This window comes from Lutjanus erythropterus, chromosome 9 (genome assembly GCF_056507025.1).
Source record: "Lutjanus erythropterus isolate fLutEry1 chromosome 9, fLutEry1.hap2, whole genome shotgun sequence".
NCBI lineage: Eukaryota > Metazoa > Chordata > Actinopteri > Lutjaniformes > Lutjanidae > Lutjanus > Lutjanus erythropterus.
In genome coordinates this window covers 17,906,944-17,922,453 of record NC_139325.1, presented here as the reverse complement: position 1 = coordinate 17,922,453, position 15,510 = coordinate 17,906,944, and the positions used below count along the sequence as shown (strand labels likewise).

The following is a 15,510-nucleotide window of genomic DNA, read 5'->3' as shown; positions in this document are numbered from 1 at the left end:
ACAAACTTTTCTGTTACAATGAAAAACATTATGTGTTTTCAAAACTGAAACTAATGTGTTCACTGACTAACAAATTGATTAATATACCACAAATCAGCACAAACAACCATTATAGCCAAAAACATTCACATCTCATACTCGTCTTTTGGCCTACAACGTGCAAGGAAACACTGTACAGTCATTTAATTTTCATCAAATTATGCCTCTATCATATTCAGGATCAAACAGCATTTTATGGACCTTGACCTTTAAATAATCCAGTAAACAGACTGATCCAGATCAAAACAACATTCTACCATTACTGACTATACAATAACTACAGAGTCAGTGTTTCATGATATGTCCCTCTCATTAAGGCTTGTGTTTGACTCCGAGATACAGAGCTAACTCATTCCTCTGGATCTTTCCGTCCTTGTTGACGTCACAGTGACGCAGCAGAAGGGCCCGAAGCCTGTCCAGCTCAGAACCTGTCATGTGGGGCTAGAGAGGACAGAAGACAGAGGGAGAGTTCAAATCCATTAAAATGTAAATTAGGATGAGCAAGTACACCGCTATCTGTATCTGTATCTGTTCAGCCAACAAAAATTTCTGTAGCTGTACTGTTTAAACAAAAAGAACAGCCCAAAATTGAGTTTTAGATTGAGACAAGAGTAAGAGAACAAATACTGTATAGACTTGAATGAATAAACTTCATCATGAGTATAGACACTGACACATTTTCCTCGGATTATACTCTGACTTGGACCAGTTTCTCGTTTGTTGTCTCGTTGTTTGTAAGCAGCACAGGTGCTTTTTTTGCCGTTTTGTCAGCTGTAGTTTGTGTTTTCAGTGAATGTAAATCAACAGTATTAGATATCAACATGCAGTGTTTATACAGATCCACATTCAAATTCAATTAACATCTGTTAATTAGCCATAGATACCATTTCTTGTCAATGATTTTGGCAGGTACTCAGAGAAGTGAGGTCCCATACCATCAGAAGTATTTGTACATGCATAGATTTCCATATACATGGAAACAATAGTGCATTTTTTTGATATACAATATGTCAGAAAGTCCATACAACAGCAGCAGCATTGTGTCTTACCCTGACCAGCCCCATCATGTCTTTGACAAAACCGTCCACCTCAGGACCCTCCAGGGCTCCTGTCTTACTCTGAACAGACAAGAAAGAAACAGAAAAATGGAGAAAGACAAGAAGAAAAAGGGTGGCCAAAAGAAAGAGAAAACACAAACGGTAAAAGAGAGAAGAAAGAAAAAAGGAGTATGGATTACTTTATCTAATTGTACATCCTACTCAAATTATTCAGTCATTCATTAAACTTCATTTTCTGGGTTATTCCTGTGATCTGTTGGTGGGACTGGAACACATCCCAGCATGCAGAAATGCTGACTTGACCCATAGTAAGCAGCCTGGACTGCCTGGCCTGTTAATCAAATTGCTGCTCACATTAAATTTATTGACCTCCAGGTGGCATGATTTGAAGCAGAGGTACACCAGTGCTACTTGACAGTGTCACACTGAAAGAAAAAATATGACGCTTCTGTCCCTCCTCCTCACTGAAGTAACTCAAAACTATTGCTTGAAAGCCATTTCAAATAAGGCTAAATGGGATATAAGTCTCTTGCCATGAGTCCAAGGGTGTTTAAAGGTGCATGTTTTCAGCTTTTCTATGAAAACTGTTGTTGGAAAGCCTGCTTGTTAACTGTTATTGAAAGTGAAGGCAAAACTTGAAAAGGCGCCTCTCCTGTGCTGTTAATTTAAGTGCTTAAAAACAGCTATGGTGTGAATTGTCTCTGACTGACAATATTGTCGGTGTTGATCACACTGTTTCAGTAGTGTTGATTCTACAGTCTCAGTAAAAGTGCAGTACTACGCATACAACTTAAAAACAATCCCAACTACCACTACTAACTAAAATGCTACTTGTCTCATAGAATTACTCCAATTAATATCTTGAGAAATCACAGTTGATTGATATCTGACTGAGACCACAGGCAGAATAAAAAAGTTTCAAATGAGCCATTTAGTTAAAACACCACTTGTCAGTATGAAGACATATGATCTTACAGAATAGAGGAAGCAGTGACCTCTGATACGTATCTGGAGCTGCGCTGTGAGCGACTCTGACATGACATAATGGGTACTTTACTTTATTATGTTTCATTACTGAGGTAACACAGCTGATTGTTTCAAGTCCTCTTCTGCACGCTGCCACACATTATGTGAATTTGAAATCTTCATTAATTGAGAATGGAAAATGCTTAGTGGCCATGATATTTGCCTTGACTGGTATAATATACAGAATCTTACCCACTGTGCCATGAAGGAGTGCTGGCATATGATGAGGTACTTTTAAAAAAACAAAATTGAAAAGGGCCTTTTGAAGCAATGTCACTATCTGATAAAGACACTACACATGGACACTGTCCAGTGTGGCCAAATGCAGTAATACCAGGAATACACTTTGTCTTTGGACAGCTTTGTTGGCACCAGGGAGCTGAGTGCCTCTAAAGGAAGATGCTGAGAGCAATTGTTTGCTGTCCTCCCCCTCGACATTGAGTTTCCTACAGGCTAGCTCATGATTCAAACCTGCAACCTTTTGGTCAGAGGTACCCTTCATTGTAACACTGCTTTTCATCCCCCATATTATATTACTGATGATGCACAACAAAGTGAAGTAAAATAATTCAAAAGTGAATAACTAGAATTTGGATGATCATGCTTCAGAGGCTGTTCCTTAAACCAAAATACATACATTCTCACATAGTTTATCACCGGACATGATAGTTAAGTAAAAAAAAAAAATAGCAGTAATAATTTGTGTCCCACCCGATGTACTATTGTACTCACAACATCATAATGGGCAAAGATCTTGTCAAAATCTCTCTTTCTCTCCTCTTTGCTGCAGGCCTTGGGAAAAAAAGAGAAGAGTTGTTAAAATGAAGATTAAAATAACAGAAGATGACTAATTAAACTGGTGCAACGTGATTTACTATCATTTTCTTCTGAAATGTAAAAATGCAGGGCTGCAACTAATGATTATTTTCATTATAGGTTAATTTACCTATTATTTTTTACGATTAATTGATTAACTGTTTTGTCTATAAAATGTCATAATATTGTGGAAACAAAAAAGACTCATCACAATTTCAGAGCCCAAAGTGATGTCTTCAGTGTTTGACATTTTTTTTCTTGAAAAAGCTAATTTGGCAACTAATTTCCTTTCCATCTTCTAATCGATTAATGGACTTACCATTGCTGCTCTAGTAAATATTGAAGAACAAGATAAAGAATACACTTACATCCATCTGGAACTGGAGCAGGAAATTCTCTTCTAAAGCCAAGATCCTAATGGAGAAAGAAAGAGACATAAATTTATAAATTTTCCTCGTGATGGAGTTGTCTCCTTTCTCTTGTGGGACAGTGGAGATGCAGTACAACAATGATGAATGCAGTGGTGAATAAACAGCCATGTTTTCACATTCATTTTCTTAAAAAAATCACCACAGGTTGGTAAATTTTCAGTTTATTTTTTTGAGACGTTCAAAATTTGATCTAATCTTTATATAATGGCTATCCAATCATCTGACAACAGACAGATGAATATAAATCCTTGGTAACACGTGTACTGTCCTGCTTTTTGAAAAGTACCTGGCCAAGTCGTTCAAATCCAAACAGCCATCCTTGTTTTTGTCAAAGATTTTCATCTGCAAGAAAAAGGGGATTTACTGAGAAGCATGAAAATACGTTCAGCCACTGTGAATCTCTGTCTGTTATTTCCTTACACCACCTGTGACTCTAGAGCCAACTCATCATTTGATCTCACTTTGAGCATAAACCAATCTCTTTCAAATTGAAAACTATGAAATGGAAGGAACAGGTTATCTGAGATGGGTGTCCACAAAAGTAACTCAGGGAGACGGTCAATAAATATACAATCTGTGTCACTCTGTCCTTTGACAGCAGCAGCAGCACACATTTCAAGAGAATAATATCAGAACGTAAAAGTCCCTCTGAACAATCGCTTTTCTTCCTTAAGAACAGTTGCTTCATTTGGCAGATGTTTGGCAGAATATTTTATTGCACTTACTTGAATCTTTTCAGTCTTTTTTTAACAGCCGACCTTCACCAGGTATATATATAGTCAGAAATGTCAATATTTAATAAATATATCAGCAGAAAGTGAGACAGTGTGCAGGGGTTTCTTTAATTGCCTCAGTTGAATCTTCCTCTGATGCACCTGTCATACATTCAGGTGTGCAGAGATATTTTTCAGTATTTTAAAGCTTTTTTTGTGAAAACATGTCAAAAATTGATGTGAAGTGACCTAACCAGCGCTTGCAAGCTGCCTGGAAAAAAAAACAGGATTTGTTTGTTTAAACCACACAACTTGTACATACAGCAGCCTCAAGCTGCCCACAGTCAGCCACAACAAAGTAACCAGTAAACCTAACTGCAGATCAAGTGAAGAGGGGGAAAGGTTTGACATAAATTTCTGTCTGATTGTCATGGTACATGACTAAACACACCTGAGTTAAACCTCTGCCTGTTTTAAAGCTAGACATAGTAGTTAGGACTGGGTGTCGATACTCAATACCTCAAAGGTATTACCTGAAATAACCCAGACAGGGCTGAAACAGTGGATAACAGTACAGAGCACTGTGTTTTGCACATATTGAAAGAATGAAGTGAAAAAAGAAAGGTATCAAATGAAGCACTTTTGGTTTCAGTATCAGTTTAAGGCTACTGGCATTGGTACTGATATAACAGTGTATCCCACAGAATGACAGTTTGTGTGTGTGTGTGTGTGTGTGTGTGTGTGTGTGTGTGTGTGTGTGTGTGTGTGTGTGTGTGTGTGTGTGTGTGTGTGTGTTTCTGTGCAGAGCAGAATGTGACTGTCACACACTATCAAACTACAGCAGCAGTGCGAACACGTGAGGGAGGGGGAGAGTGTGACAGTGTGTGAGTGTGCAGAGATCGTTACAAGTTAACAAGATCAAGTTACTCAGTCACAGTTGGCATCACATTGTTCTCTCAATACATAAAAAAAACCCATGAAAATACCAAATCTTCTTGGGTGGGCGTTACTTTATCTGGCCAGCCCGCCAAACTAAAGTCTATGTTTGGTAAACACTGCATCGTAATCACTAGCCGTAAGTAGAGAAGGGAAAAGATGAATATGGACCAATTACAGGTCTTTTGATTTGTGATTGTGCGTATGTGAATGAAGTGCATCACTACCATTGTATCTGTGTAATCTTCCAGCTTGTCCGATGACACTTCCTTGTGATGCTCTTGGAACAGGTCTTTCAGGAAAGCCTAAGAAACAAAAGTTTATCACATTATTGGACAATGAAACAAACAAATTCAATGGGTGACACACAACTGCACACAATTCTGTAACAAACTCTATGGAAAAAAAGGATAGTAAAAGATTAGTGCACACTAAATTATGTACTGAGGAAGAGCTGATTCCAAAACACAAAAAGAAGAGACCTCAAGTTATTCATCCAATAGGTAAATATCTTATCTACCAAGAATCTCTCCTCTTGAAAAACTTTTTGTGAGAAGCTGAAAAAGGGTCTCAGTGTATGACAACAGGAAATAGTGGCTGAGGGTTACAGTCATTTTCTGGCAATACCACCACTGAAGGTTACTCAGTAAACAGAAAAGAGATTTTTAATTGGTTCTGTAGTGTGGAAGGATGTGTTGCCAACTTTACCTTGAGCTCCTGGGCTGATATGTAGCCACTGCAGTCAACATCGTACTTCCTCCATATCTACAGTGGGCAGGGAGGGGCAAATCGATCAGTGTTTACATTCAGTGTACAGTAGATGAATGAATGAACTTTAATCAGCTGGAGTATAGCTAACCTACTACACCATAAAACACGTCTATGTTGCTAGTGGTGCTACTCTGTTGTGGTTTGATAATGTCATTCAAAATGAGAACTGGAATTCAGTGTTGGAAAATCACTCTAGATCTGATGCAAAATACATAACAATAATTCTGATTGTTAAAAGCTTGTAATTAAGATATTAGTTAAAGAAATGCAATGAGCGTTATCACCACCACAGTGATAAAACTGCACTAGTTTCAGTCCTGAGAATTCATAGCTCTGAGGTTGTTGAAAGACTTCCTCATATTTTGCATGTGTTGCAACACCAACTCGCTGATGCATTCTCCTCTACTCAGTTTTGCTTGTTCCTGGTCAGTGTGTTTTTACCAGTTGGGCAGGAAAATGTTATTGTATGGCATCTAACCTGTCATCGTCATTTTCTTATTTATCAATTGATCCAGTTGCTAGTTTGTGTCAAGATAAATATGCTCAAAATCAAAGAACTAAAATGCAGCTGAAATTATTTAACTTTTGTTTAGCTTGAAAGTCTAATAATAATCTGGTGCTGTTGTGTGATCTCATGTGTGATAAGTTATGGCCCCAACATACAACACACACCAGAGATAAGCAGTGACATGCAGCAATGGTCCCCAGTATCTCTGATAGCTTTTTTGGTTTTAACACTCTCAATCAACTGTACACTGAGAAGAACAGCTACAAGCCCGCAGTTTGTCTTGATAAAGAGCTGTTTTCTCATCTCCAGGCTTTCTCTGAGTGACTAGCTAATGTAAATGTTTCATATGTGAATAGTCAACTCAGTCTTTCTGCATCATCCATATTTACAAAACCAAGACATGTTTTTATATTACTGAACAAACAGGGCAGTCTTAAAGAAATATATCAGTATATCAGTCAAACAGCACCTTGAACAAATCTGTTTTTAGATTAATTATACACAACATAATCCTCAGTGTCATACTCATACATGTGTGCATGTTTGGGTTTAGTCTGTTTACATCTTGTAACCTTTCATTGAGACAATGGTTGACATATTCCTTACAGTTTGGCGGATGAGGCTCATCCTGTGTCATCTTGTCTCACCTCATAATAGTGTTTGATATAGCATGTGACCTAACCTTCATGAAGTCCACACTGTTGTCCAGAGGAGCTTCTCTGCGGAAAACTAACAGGAAGTTCTCATCTTCAGGGAGGATCATGTTCGCCAACTGGAAAAACATATCAGAGCAGAGAGCAGTGATTAGATAATGACATTCTATGAGGTTTTCCATCTTGTTAAGTCTTTCTCCGTTTTATTCTTTACAAAAATAACAGTTATCACCAAGTTTACGTTCCGGTCTTGCAATCTCGATGAGAACAAGGGTCTGTTTTTATTTGATTTTCTACAGAAGGGATAGATCCAATGAAATTCTCGACTGTGAGGTCTGTGTTAATCATGATAAGCTGGGACAATGTATATCTGCTGAGTTTTAAAATAACATTTTTATTTTCATATATATTGAATGTATTAAGATGGCAGCAGAAGTCTCAGCTGCAGATATCTCTACAAATTGAAACTATCTGCATGGATCAGTACAATGAGATGAATGTGAGACTTTATGTTATATGTTCTATACCATCTTCTCTTGGCTCCTCTCCAGTTCATGTTCTTTACGAGCTCCTCCTGGCTCTAGTCCAGTTCATGGTACTCTTCTCTTGTCTGTTCTCCTTTTAATAGTATCAGCCCTCCATTAGCAGATTAAACTGGCCCCCTTTAAATGATTTGATTAAAATAGAAGATGATACCGCAGCCATTTATGCAACAAAGCTGAAGAACAGCTCAGAGTCAGAACTAGCGCAATGCACCAATGATGATGTCAGATCCAGAAGAGCCAGATGTTCAGGAAAGAAACACCGATCAATACACCTAATGTTGGGGGGTTTGAGGTAACATGTCTCAGTTAAAGCAGTAATTAAATGTGGGGCTAATTAATTATCTAAGTATCTGTCGATTGCTTGTTTGAATAATTGTATTAATAAGTGTGTACAAAATGTTGAAAATTAGTAAAATATTTCCTTCACAATTTCATCTCAGTTTGATGTTCGCGAATTGCTTCTTTTGTCACACCAGAATATATTTAATTTACAATGTAAAAAGCACATTTCAGAAGCTGAAGCCAGTAAATGATTGGTTGCTTGAAGAGTCACTAGACTGACTGATGATGGCATTGCCTTTACTACAACTAAAAGGATAGGCCAAACGAACCTTTGCTAATCTCCTTCTCTGAAGCGTCCAATCATATCTTGTCATATCGACTGTACTTAGGCACCACAGGCCTGCAGACCTGTGTTTGAGGCTCTAAGAAGAGCAATACTTGGTATCTCATGAGTTTGGAGGGTGGCGTCATTTTGTAGTCTTTAAAAACACAGAACACACAGAACACAGAAGAGCACATATGAGGAATGGATTGAACTTTGTCTTTATCTGCTGTAAAGTAAGCTGCAAATTTTAACATGTCTGGCAAACTAGCTTACCACTTGCAGTAATGTTACCTCCAGCTAAACTTGTGTTAGATACCACTGCATTTGCCAAACTCATGGCCCATTCCCACGGCTTACATTGAGATTTGTTATGAGAGGTGTTTGAGGAGGAGGATGTAGGCTGGTACAGAATCAAAGTACGCAGATGACAATGCATCTTTCTCTGGCTTACTCTGTTAGGTCTAAGCCATGTTAGCTCAGCTCTTATCCGAGCTCTCTGCCTGGGTGATCGTGGTCCGGCTGGTCTGGCTAGGTACCGTCTCGTAATCTAATCCTGGCACTTGCTTTTCCAACGTTATCAAGTGTATCACAGTCATCTATCAAATACGTATGTGTCATACTTCACCGTCCGACCAATGTTTCAATGATGTACCTTTAGCATCAGTCTTTTAGCATTACTGTTATATCATGTACGCAGCCGTGACGTAACTTTACATATTTCAGGCCCTTTTACAGGGTTATCATTTTAATTAGTCAGATGGAAACATTAAAAAGTCAGCTCGAGTTTAATATTAGCGTAAGCTTACATTACCTAGCTGCACATAAGAAAAAAGCTGGGGAAAGTCATCGTTTTAGCTGACAAAATCCACTGTCAGCAAGAAATGAGAACCTGCTTTTGTTAACTTCTCTGTGGAATCCAAGGTCGAGTGTTTCAAAAATGAATAAATTTGCCACTGTTATTTCTGTAAACTGCATATGTACAGTGTGGGAATGGAAAGCTTGACAGGCAGAGCAACAGTAGATAAGGAGGGTGAGGTTTAGCGAAGGGTCATTTGCTTTTCTGGTTAAGATCACGGAATAGAAACCAGGACTTAAGTTTCGAAGAATCATACTGGAAAGATAGTGATTTCACTCTTCAGACCTCTGTTAAGTATCAGCTTTCCAATACGAAAGGTTGTTGGCCAAAATTAGAGTCCCTTTCATATTTTTTTTATTTTAAGTTTCTCATACATGTAGAGCAGTAGTAACTTTTGATAATACATTTTGGTATTTAACAACATACAGTCTGCTTTGCAAACAGCATCACAGTAGCCTCCAGAGTACCTGTACCAGCAGTGTGTAACTGTTCAGACTTTATAGATGTCTACGGATGGCAGTTAAAATATGGACATGTCAAAACCCTCATTTGATCAAGCATCCACCCACTTAAGTGGTAGCCAGAGTCCCTGTCAGGTCTAGTACTGTTGTGCTATAAAAAGCTTAAGTAGAGAAAGTTTCCAATTCAGGATCATTATTATTAAAAATGCTACAATAAATGTAGGCTCTGGCAGGTATGGCAGTTGCTTAACCTGTAGTAATCGTGCCATAATGAGTAGTTACTGTTGGCTGGTAGTAAGTGAACACTGTGTCTAACAGACCAGTCATATGATAACTGAACTAGAGCAGTATCAGCATGCAGCTGACTCACAGGATACTGTGGCTTTTTGATAGGCCTGCTAACTTCCTTCCCAGTGCAGTATACAGTGTAGGAAAATAGCTTTACAAATAGTTTCAAAGTCAAAAATTAGTCAGTAGATTTAGCATGTTCACTTCATGAAGCAAAAGTCTTTGCTGCAGGGATGTACTGCTGGATCGGTACCTGGTCTGATACTGACTTCCATAAGTGAATCAAGTTCTGACCAGAATGGTCAAGCCACTCTTAATACAGTACTATTTAATGTGCTTATTGTATATACAATTTGTTAATGTCATATGAAAGGGCAGTGATACAGTGTTATAGCCACCAGCTACATTCAAGCCTGAGTCACATGAAAACATATGTGAATTGATCTCACAGGTTCTGCAGCTTCTGAAGAAGCCGCTGTGCAAAGAGGTCTGACCACACTGTTCCTGCACCAGCCAGACTAAATCACTCACCAGCCATTTATGGCAGAATGGTATTGATTTCTTTGCAGCTTTATGAGCAAAAGCTGAAGGATTTAGGGTCTGTGTGGCAATACATTAAGGGATTGGCCTATTGAGTGGATAATGCACGTTTCTTGCTTTAATTGTTCTCATGAAGCGCCGCTGCTGTGCCAAGAACTGCATCAATTAATGGAGTAGAAACTGAGAAAGCAATGTGATCAAAATATGGCTTTAAATTTCTGGGAAACAGCAGCAGTCTGTTAATTTCTCAGTCAAGTTTGATTTAAATCAGTGAACTGACTCAATCAAAAAGACATTTGAGAAACAACATTGATTATGAGCAATTTGTTCAGAATTTTTGAGAGTTGTTCTTGGCAGTCCAAAAGGAATTTCGGATTAGATTTTTATTTACCGTATTTAGTGTTGTTGCAGGTATAGTGCATACTATGTATTTATTCACTAAAGGTAGGTATTTAATTTAGATAAATGGCTTTAGTGCTGTTCTCTGAGGGCTGACTCCTCACTGCAGGATGGCTTAACATGACTGTTAACATGAAATTAGTTTGCATTCTGCTTGAATACAGTACAGGCTGTGTGGTGATTGTCATGGCTACATAAGCTAAATAAAGGATGAAGGAGAGGGTGGGGTAGGTGGAATAGATGAGTCTGAGACCGAGAGAGGACAGTGGAGAGAAAGAAGATCAGAAGCTCCACATTTTTTAATTAATGTCAGATGAAGGGATGAGTGCATTGAAGTGATTTCAGATCCTCTAAGACATGTTAGTCAAGCTAGGTCATGTTAGTTAGACAGTTATTCATTCCATTTCAGTACTTTAAGTTTCAATCGGCTATACACACAACAATACACTACCCAGCTACTATGTCAAACTGCCTCTCCAGTTAGAAATAACTTTTAGAAAGCTATTGGTTGGATGGCAACTAATGGCACGTCGCTGGTCACAGGAATTACATTCTGTCATCAATGCTGAAAATGCTGTACAGTCAAGGAGAAAAGGAGATTTCATTCCTCGCCAGACCTTGGAGGACAGATAAAGTGAATTTGGTACTCAAGGAATTTAATGTTAAATGACAATTTGACCAATCACAAATCCTGTGACAGGTTCATGAGTTTTCATCTGTGGCCCTCTATCATCAAAACTTTGAAAGCCCCTGATATAGGAGGAATGATACAGCAGAAGCTGTCCCATGCTTTGTGTCCATGTCCAGGAGTATCCCCTGAGTATCCTGCCTTTTTAGTATGAAGGAAATAATGGTCAAGTGAACGAGGGAGCCATTTTAGACACAGAAATGGTGTAGTACCTCCTGAATCTGTAGTTTCCCATCAGCAGTGACATCATAGGCAGACATAAACCTTTGCTTCAGTCTCTGGACTCTCTCTTCAGTCACTTTCTCCTGTGGAGATTAAAATTAAATTGAATTTCTACCCACCATTAGAAATTCAAAGCATGCATTAAACTGGACAGAGATATCATGATGAGAGCACACATGATAGGGCACAATGAAATGGTAAATTGTAGTAAAAACAACTTGTACATCACACTGATCCTTTAAAATCAAGATACTAATATATTTGAATTCTTGGAAGATCTTGATATTGAAGGACAAATACTGTACTAGCTGAGTCACAGTTATTTTAAGAAATGTCGCCATGGATACTCCTTTGATCTCTTTTTTTTCTCTCAAGCTCTGCTTTCTCAACACCAGGCTAAATGTTTGTAAGGCATTTATGTAGTTAACTCTACATGTTGCTGGCCGACCCAGACTTTCAAACAAACAAAACAAAGAGTGTGACACATTTATCTGATTTAAGAATCACATTTTGTCTTCCTGGAAAGATCAGGTTCTTCCTCAACCAGAGCTCTGCTGCAAGCATGAAGCAACAGAAGGCAAGAATATTTTCAGCAGTTGAAATTTATTTTAAAACATATTTAGCAGCTAATCTTCTGGTGTGTCTTTGCAAACCATCGACAGCTGTCCTGTCTCCGTAGAAACATATTGATATATGATGTCGGCGTCTGAGTCATTGTTTCATGGACACTGCACACTGTCTGCAGACTACTAGGTGCCAGAGCTTTGCTCATTACAGACAGACAAGCATAAATGTTCAGCATCATCTCTCTATCATACACTCATGTTTGGCGCCAGCAATTTGCTGTTGCTAAGCAGAAGGTTGTACACTATTGACACTATGTAAACTGCATAACAAACTCATGTATTCTCTAGGTTTTACTGATATATTACTTACAACTTACAGTTTATCAAATGCAAATTAATTAAGTTGATGAGCAATTAATTAGTTAGTTAATTAAGGAAAAATCTGCACAACTAATGTATATTTTGCATGAGAGAAAATAAAGTAGCATGGCACCATGTGGTTAATATCACCTAATGCAGATGTATAGAACGACTGCACCATGTTTTGTTGCGCAATATAAATACACAAAGCTGGACTTATCCTGGGGGCATGCATAATGAAGAGCAAACAGCAGAGGCACAAAGTGACATGTGGTTGGTGGTCTGTTTGTTTTAGTAGCCCATTAGTATCCAAGGGAGTCCAATCACACACACAAGCACAGACTAGAAGATGAACTAGTAGTTACATGTTGATTTGGTTTTCCATTATAACTGGTAAGGGAGATGGCTCCCTGACGAGTAAAGGGATCTTCCTTTGACAGTGGCCAGAGCTCTTTAATTGTGTTGTGTGTAACATCCTTACAGCCACCCCACCCATCCAGATAACTGCATAGAGGTTCAGCTGCCCACACAGCTGAGATCACAAGGGCTGTAAATTCTGTGTCCAAAACCAAATGCACTTCCTAGTGGTTGATTTGAAATTTAATTTAGTCTTGCCTAAAACAGTTAACCTAAACATGAGAAAATTAATTACCATTATATGCCCAGCATTGAATTTAGTGGCCCATTTCAAAATAATAGAATAAATAACACAAAATAAACCAAAAATCTAATATTTTGATTAATGTGGCATATAGATTGACACAGTGTAGTAGCATTATTTGGGTTAGTAGCAGATGGAAATGATGTTGCAATCAATTGCTTTGTGCATGTTAAGCTGCCCTTCACATGCACTGTATTGACCTGCTGTCATTACATGTTATGGATGAATTCACCCAAACAAAGTTGACTTACCTGTGGACCCAGTCTCTTCATCATGTGACGGAAAAATTCATCAAGCTCTTTGCCCTCAATGTAGCCATTATCTGTCAAATAAAAAAAGTATTTGGTTTGTAAATCAAGTGGAGCAAATTGTTATCTTTCCTCAAAATCCTAATGATAATGAATGATAATTTACAATCAGTTCACAAAAGTGACTATCTACAAAATTATTTTCATTTGACCTGTCTTGCTGCTCCTGACTCTCTTCTGTTTAAAGACCCTTTCAGAGATGGCATAAATGTAAAATTGTAATTTTTGTTAATATCTCAGGTTTACATAGAACCTAACCATCTTTAGACACAGAAATAGTCAATATAGTTATTTTGCATTGACAATAATTATAACATAAGAACTTGAATTAATCCCCCCAGCCAGGACTCACAAAATTATTATCACAAATATTTTTGATGTCTAGCCACAGCAGGAGAAAAATTATTAAATACTATACTATCTGTTTTAGGTGTATTTATGGAGGAAAAAAAAAAAAAATCAATATGTCATTAACTGTCCTCACCATCTGCATCGAAGTGTTGCCAGATTTCCAGGAAACCAGCTGCATCCAGGTTATCAAAAGCACTGTCCATTTTAATAAAGAAAAGCAAAGCAAACTGTCAACTTTAACACATAAAATAATTAGGACTGAGGATACAAACTGTTGCACTCTTCAGTTGCCTGCTTGGTTGACATATGTTCTTTCTGACTTAGTAAAAACCACACCTCCTCCTCTATGTGTGAGTGAGGGAGAGAGAGAGAGAGAGAGAGGGAGAGAGAGAGAGAGTGAGAGAGAGAGAGAGAGAGAGAGAGAGAGAGCATACTGTAACCATGTATTTGCCACCTGGTGGCTGCATTGTCATACTGCAAAGCAAGGGCCTCATTACAGAAACTTCAGATTTCTGAAATCCAATCTTATCTCAGTTTAGGATGCCATTTAGGATTTTTGGTATTACTGAAACATGTTTCCTAACTATGAAAAAAAACAATAACCAATAACCCCAATTCCAAGATTCAAGATTCAAGAACTTCATTGTCATTATGCAGGCGCAACAAAATTGTAGTTGCGTCAACCTCATAACCGTGCTATAGTCGCACACAGATGAACATGAATAAATAGGTGAAAAATACAATACAAACACAGTGATATCCGTAGTGCAATAATCAAGCAGAGGTGGAAAGCATTCAGCAGTTTAACAGTTCCACAGCTTTTGGGAAGAAGCTATTTTTCAGGCTGTTTGTATGTGTGCGGATGGATCTGCAGCGCCTCCCTGATGGGAGGAGCTTAAACAGGTGGTGTCCAGGGTGTGGAGTGTCTTAAAAAGTACTTAGCCCTCTTCAAACACTGTGAGTTGTAAAGGTGTTCCAGTGAGGGCAGCTCCGTGCCAACAATGTCCTGTGCTGTTTTCACAACATACTGTGGGGCTAGTTTGTCTGGATTGCAAGAAGGCCCAAATGTTTTTACTACAAAGCCACGTTATTGTAACATGTGCAAAGTGTCTTGTGCTGAAATAAGCAGGGACGTGTCAAAAAAAGATGTTTGGATGGCAGCATATATTGCTTCAAAACCTGTATATACCTTTCAGTAGTGTGACAGGTAGCCTTCATACCATCACAGATGCCGGCTTTTAAACTTTGCGCTGGTAACGATCTGGATGGTCCTTTCCTACTTCTGCCCGGAGGACACAACGTCAGTGATTTCTGATAACAATCTGAAATGTGGACTCATCAGACCTCAGAACACTTTTCCACTTTGCGTCAGTCTGTCTCAGATGAGCTCTGGCCCAGAGAAGTCAGCAGCATTTCTGGATGTTGTTGATATATGGCTTTCATTTTGTATGGTAGAGTCTTAACATTTGTAGATGCAGCAACAAACTGTTTACTGACAATGGCTTCAGCCCATGTAGAATCCCTCATACAGTTATGTTTTTTAATGCAGTGCCAACCGAAGGATCAAAGGTCACAGGCACTCACTGTTTATTTTTGGCCTTTTCACTAACAGAGAGTTTCCTCCGGATTCTTTGAATTTTTTAATGTTACACATTGCAGATGGTGAAATCCCTAAATTCCTTTCAGTTTTGTGTTGAAAAAAGTTCT

The 15,510-nt window shown here is 38.4% G+C and overlaps 1 protein-coding gene across 1 annotated transcript; it reads right to left on the bottom strand.

Moving 5' to 3' along the window:
* Positions 1-207: 207 nt before the first annotated feature.
* Positions 208-14,136, bottom strand: LOC146321239 (secretagogin-like). Its single transcript, XM_084726301.1, has 11 exons — positions 13,937-14,136; positions 13,396-13,466; positions 11,548-11,640; positions 6,981-7,070; positions 5,728-5,784; positions 5,247-5,324; positions 3,657-3,712; positions 3,308-3,353; positions 2,856-2,915; positions 1,089-1,157; positions 208-480 (listed from the first exon to the last, which is right to left on the bottom strand). Exons 1-11 carry the CDS (start codon positions 14,004-14,006, stop codon positions 352-354), a joined length of 819 nt encoding a protein of 272 aa, XP_084582427.1. The 5' UTR covers positions 14,007-14,136; the 3' UTR covers positions 208-351.
* Between the last annotated feature and the right edge of the window lie 1,374 nt (positions 14,137-15,510).

Coding starts and splice junctions, on each gene's coding strand:
- LOC146321239 (XM_084726301.1), bottom strand. CDS start 14,006: ATGGACAGTGCTTTTGATAACCTGGATGCAGCTGGTTTCCTGGAAATC. Junction 1,158..2,855: donor TCTTTGCCCATTATGATGTT/GTGAGTACAATA, acceptor TTGTCTGTTCAG/AGTAAGACAGGAGCCCTGGA. Junction 481..1,088: donor ACATGATGGGGCTGGTCAGG/GTAAGACACAAT, acceptor TGTCCTCTCTAG/CCCCACATGACAGGTTCTGA.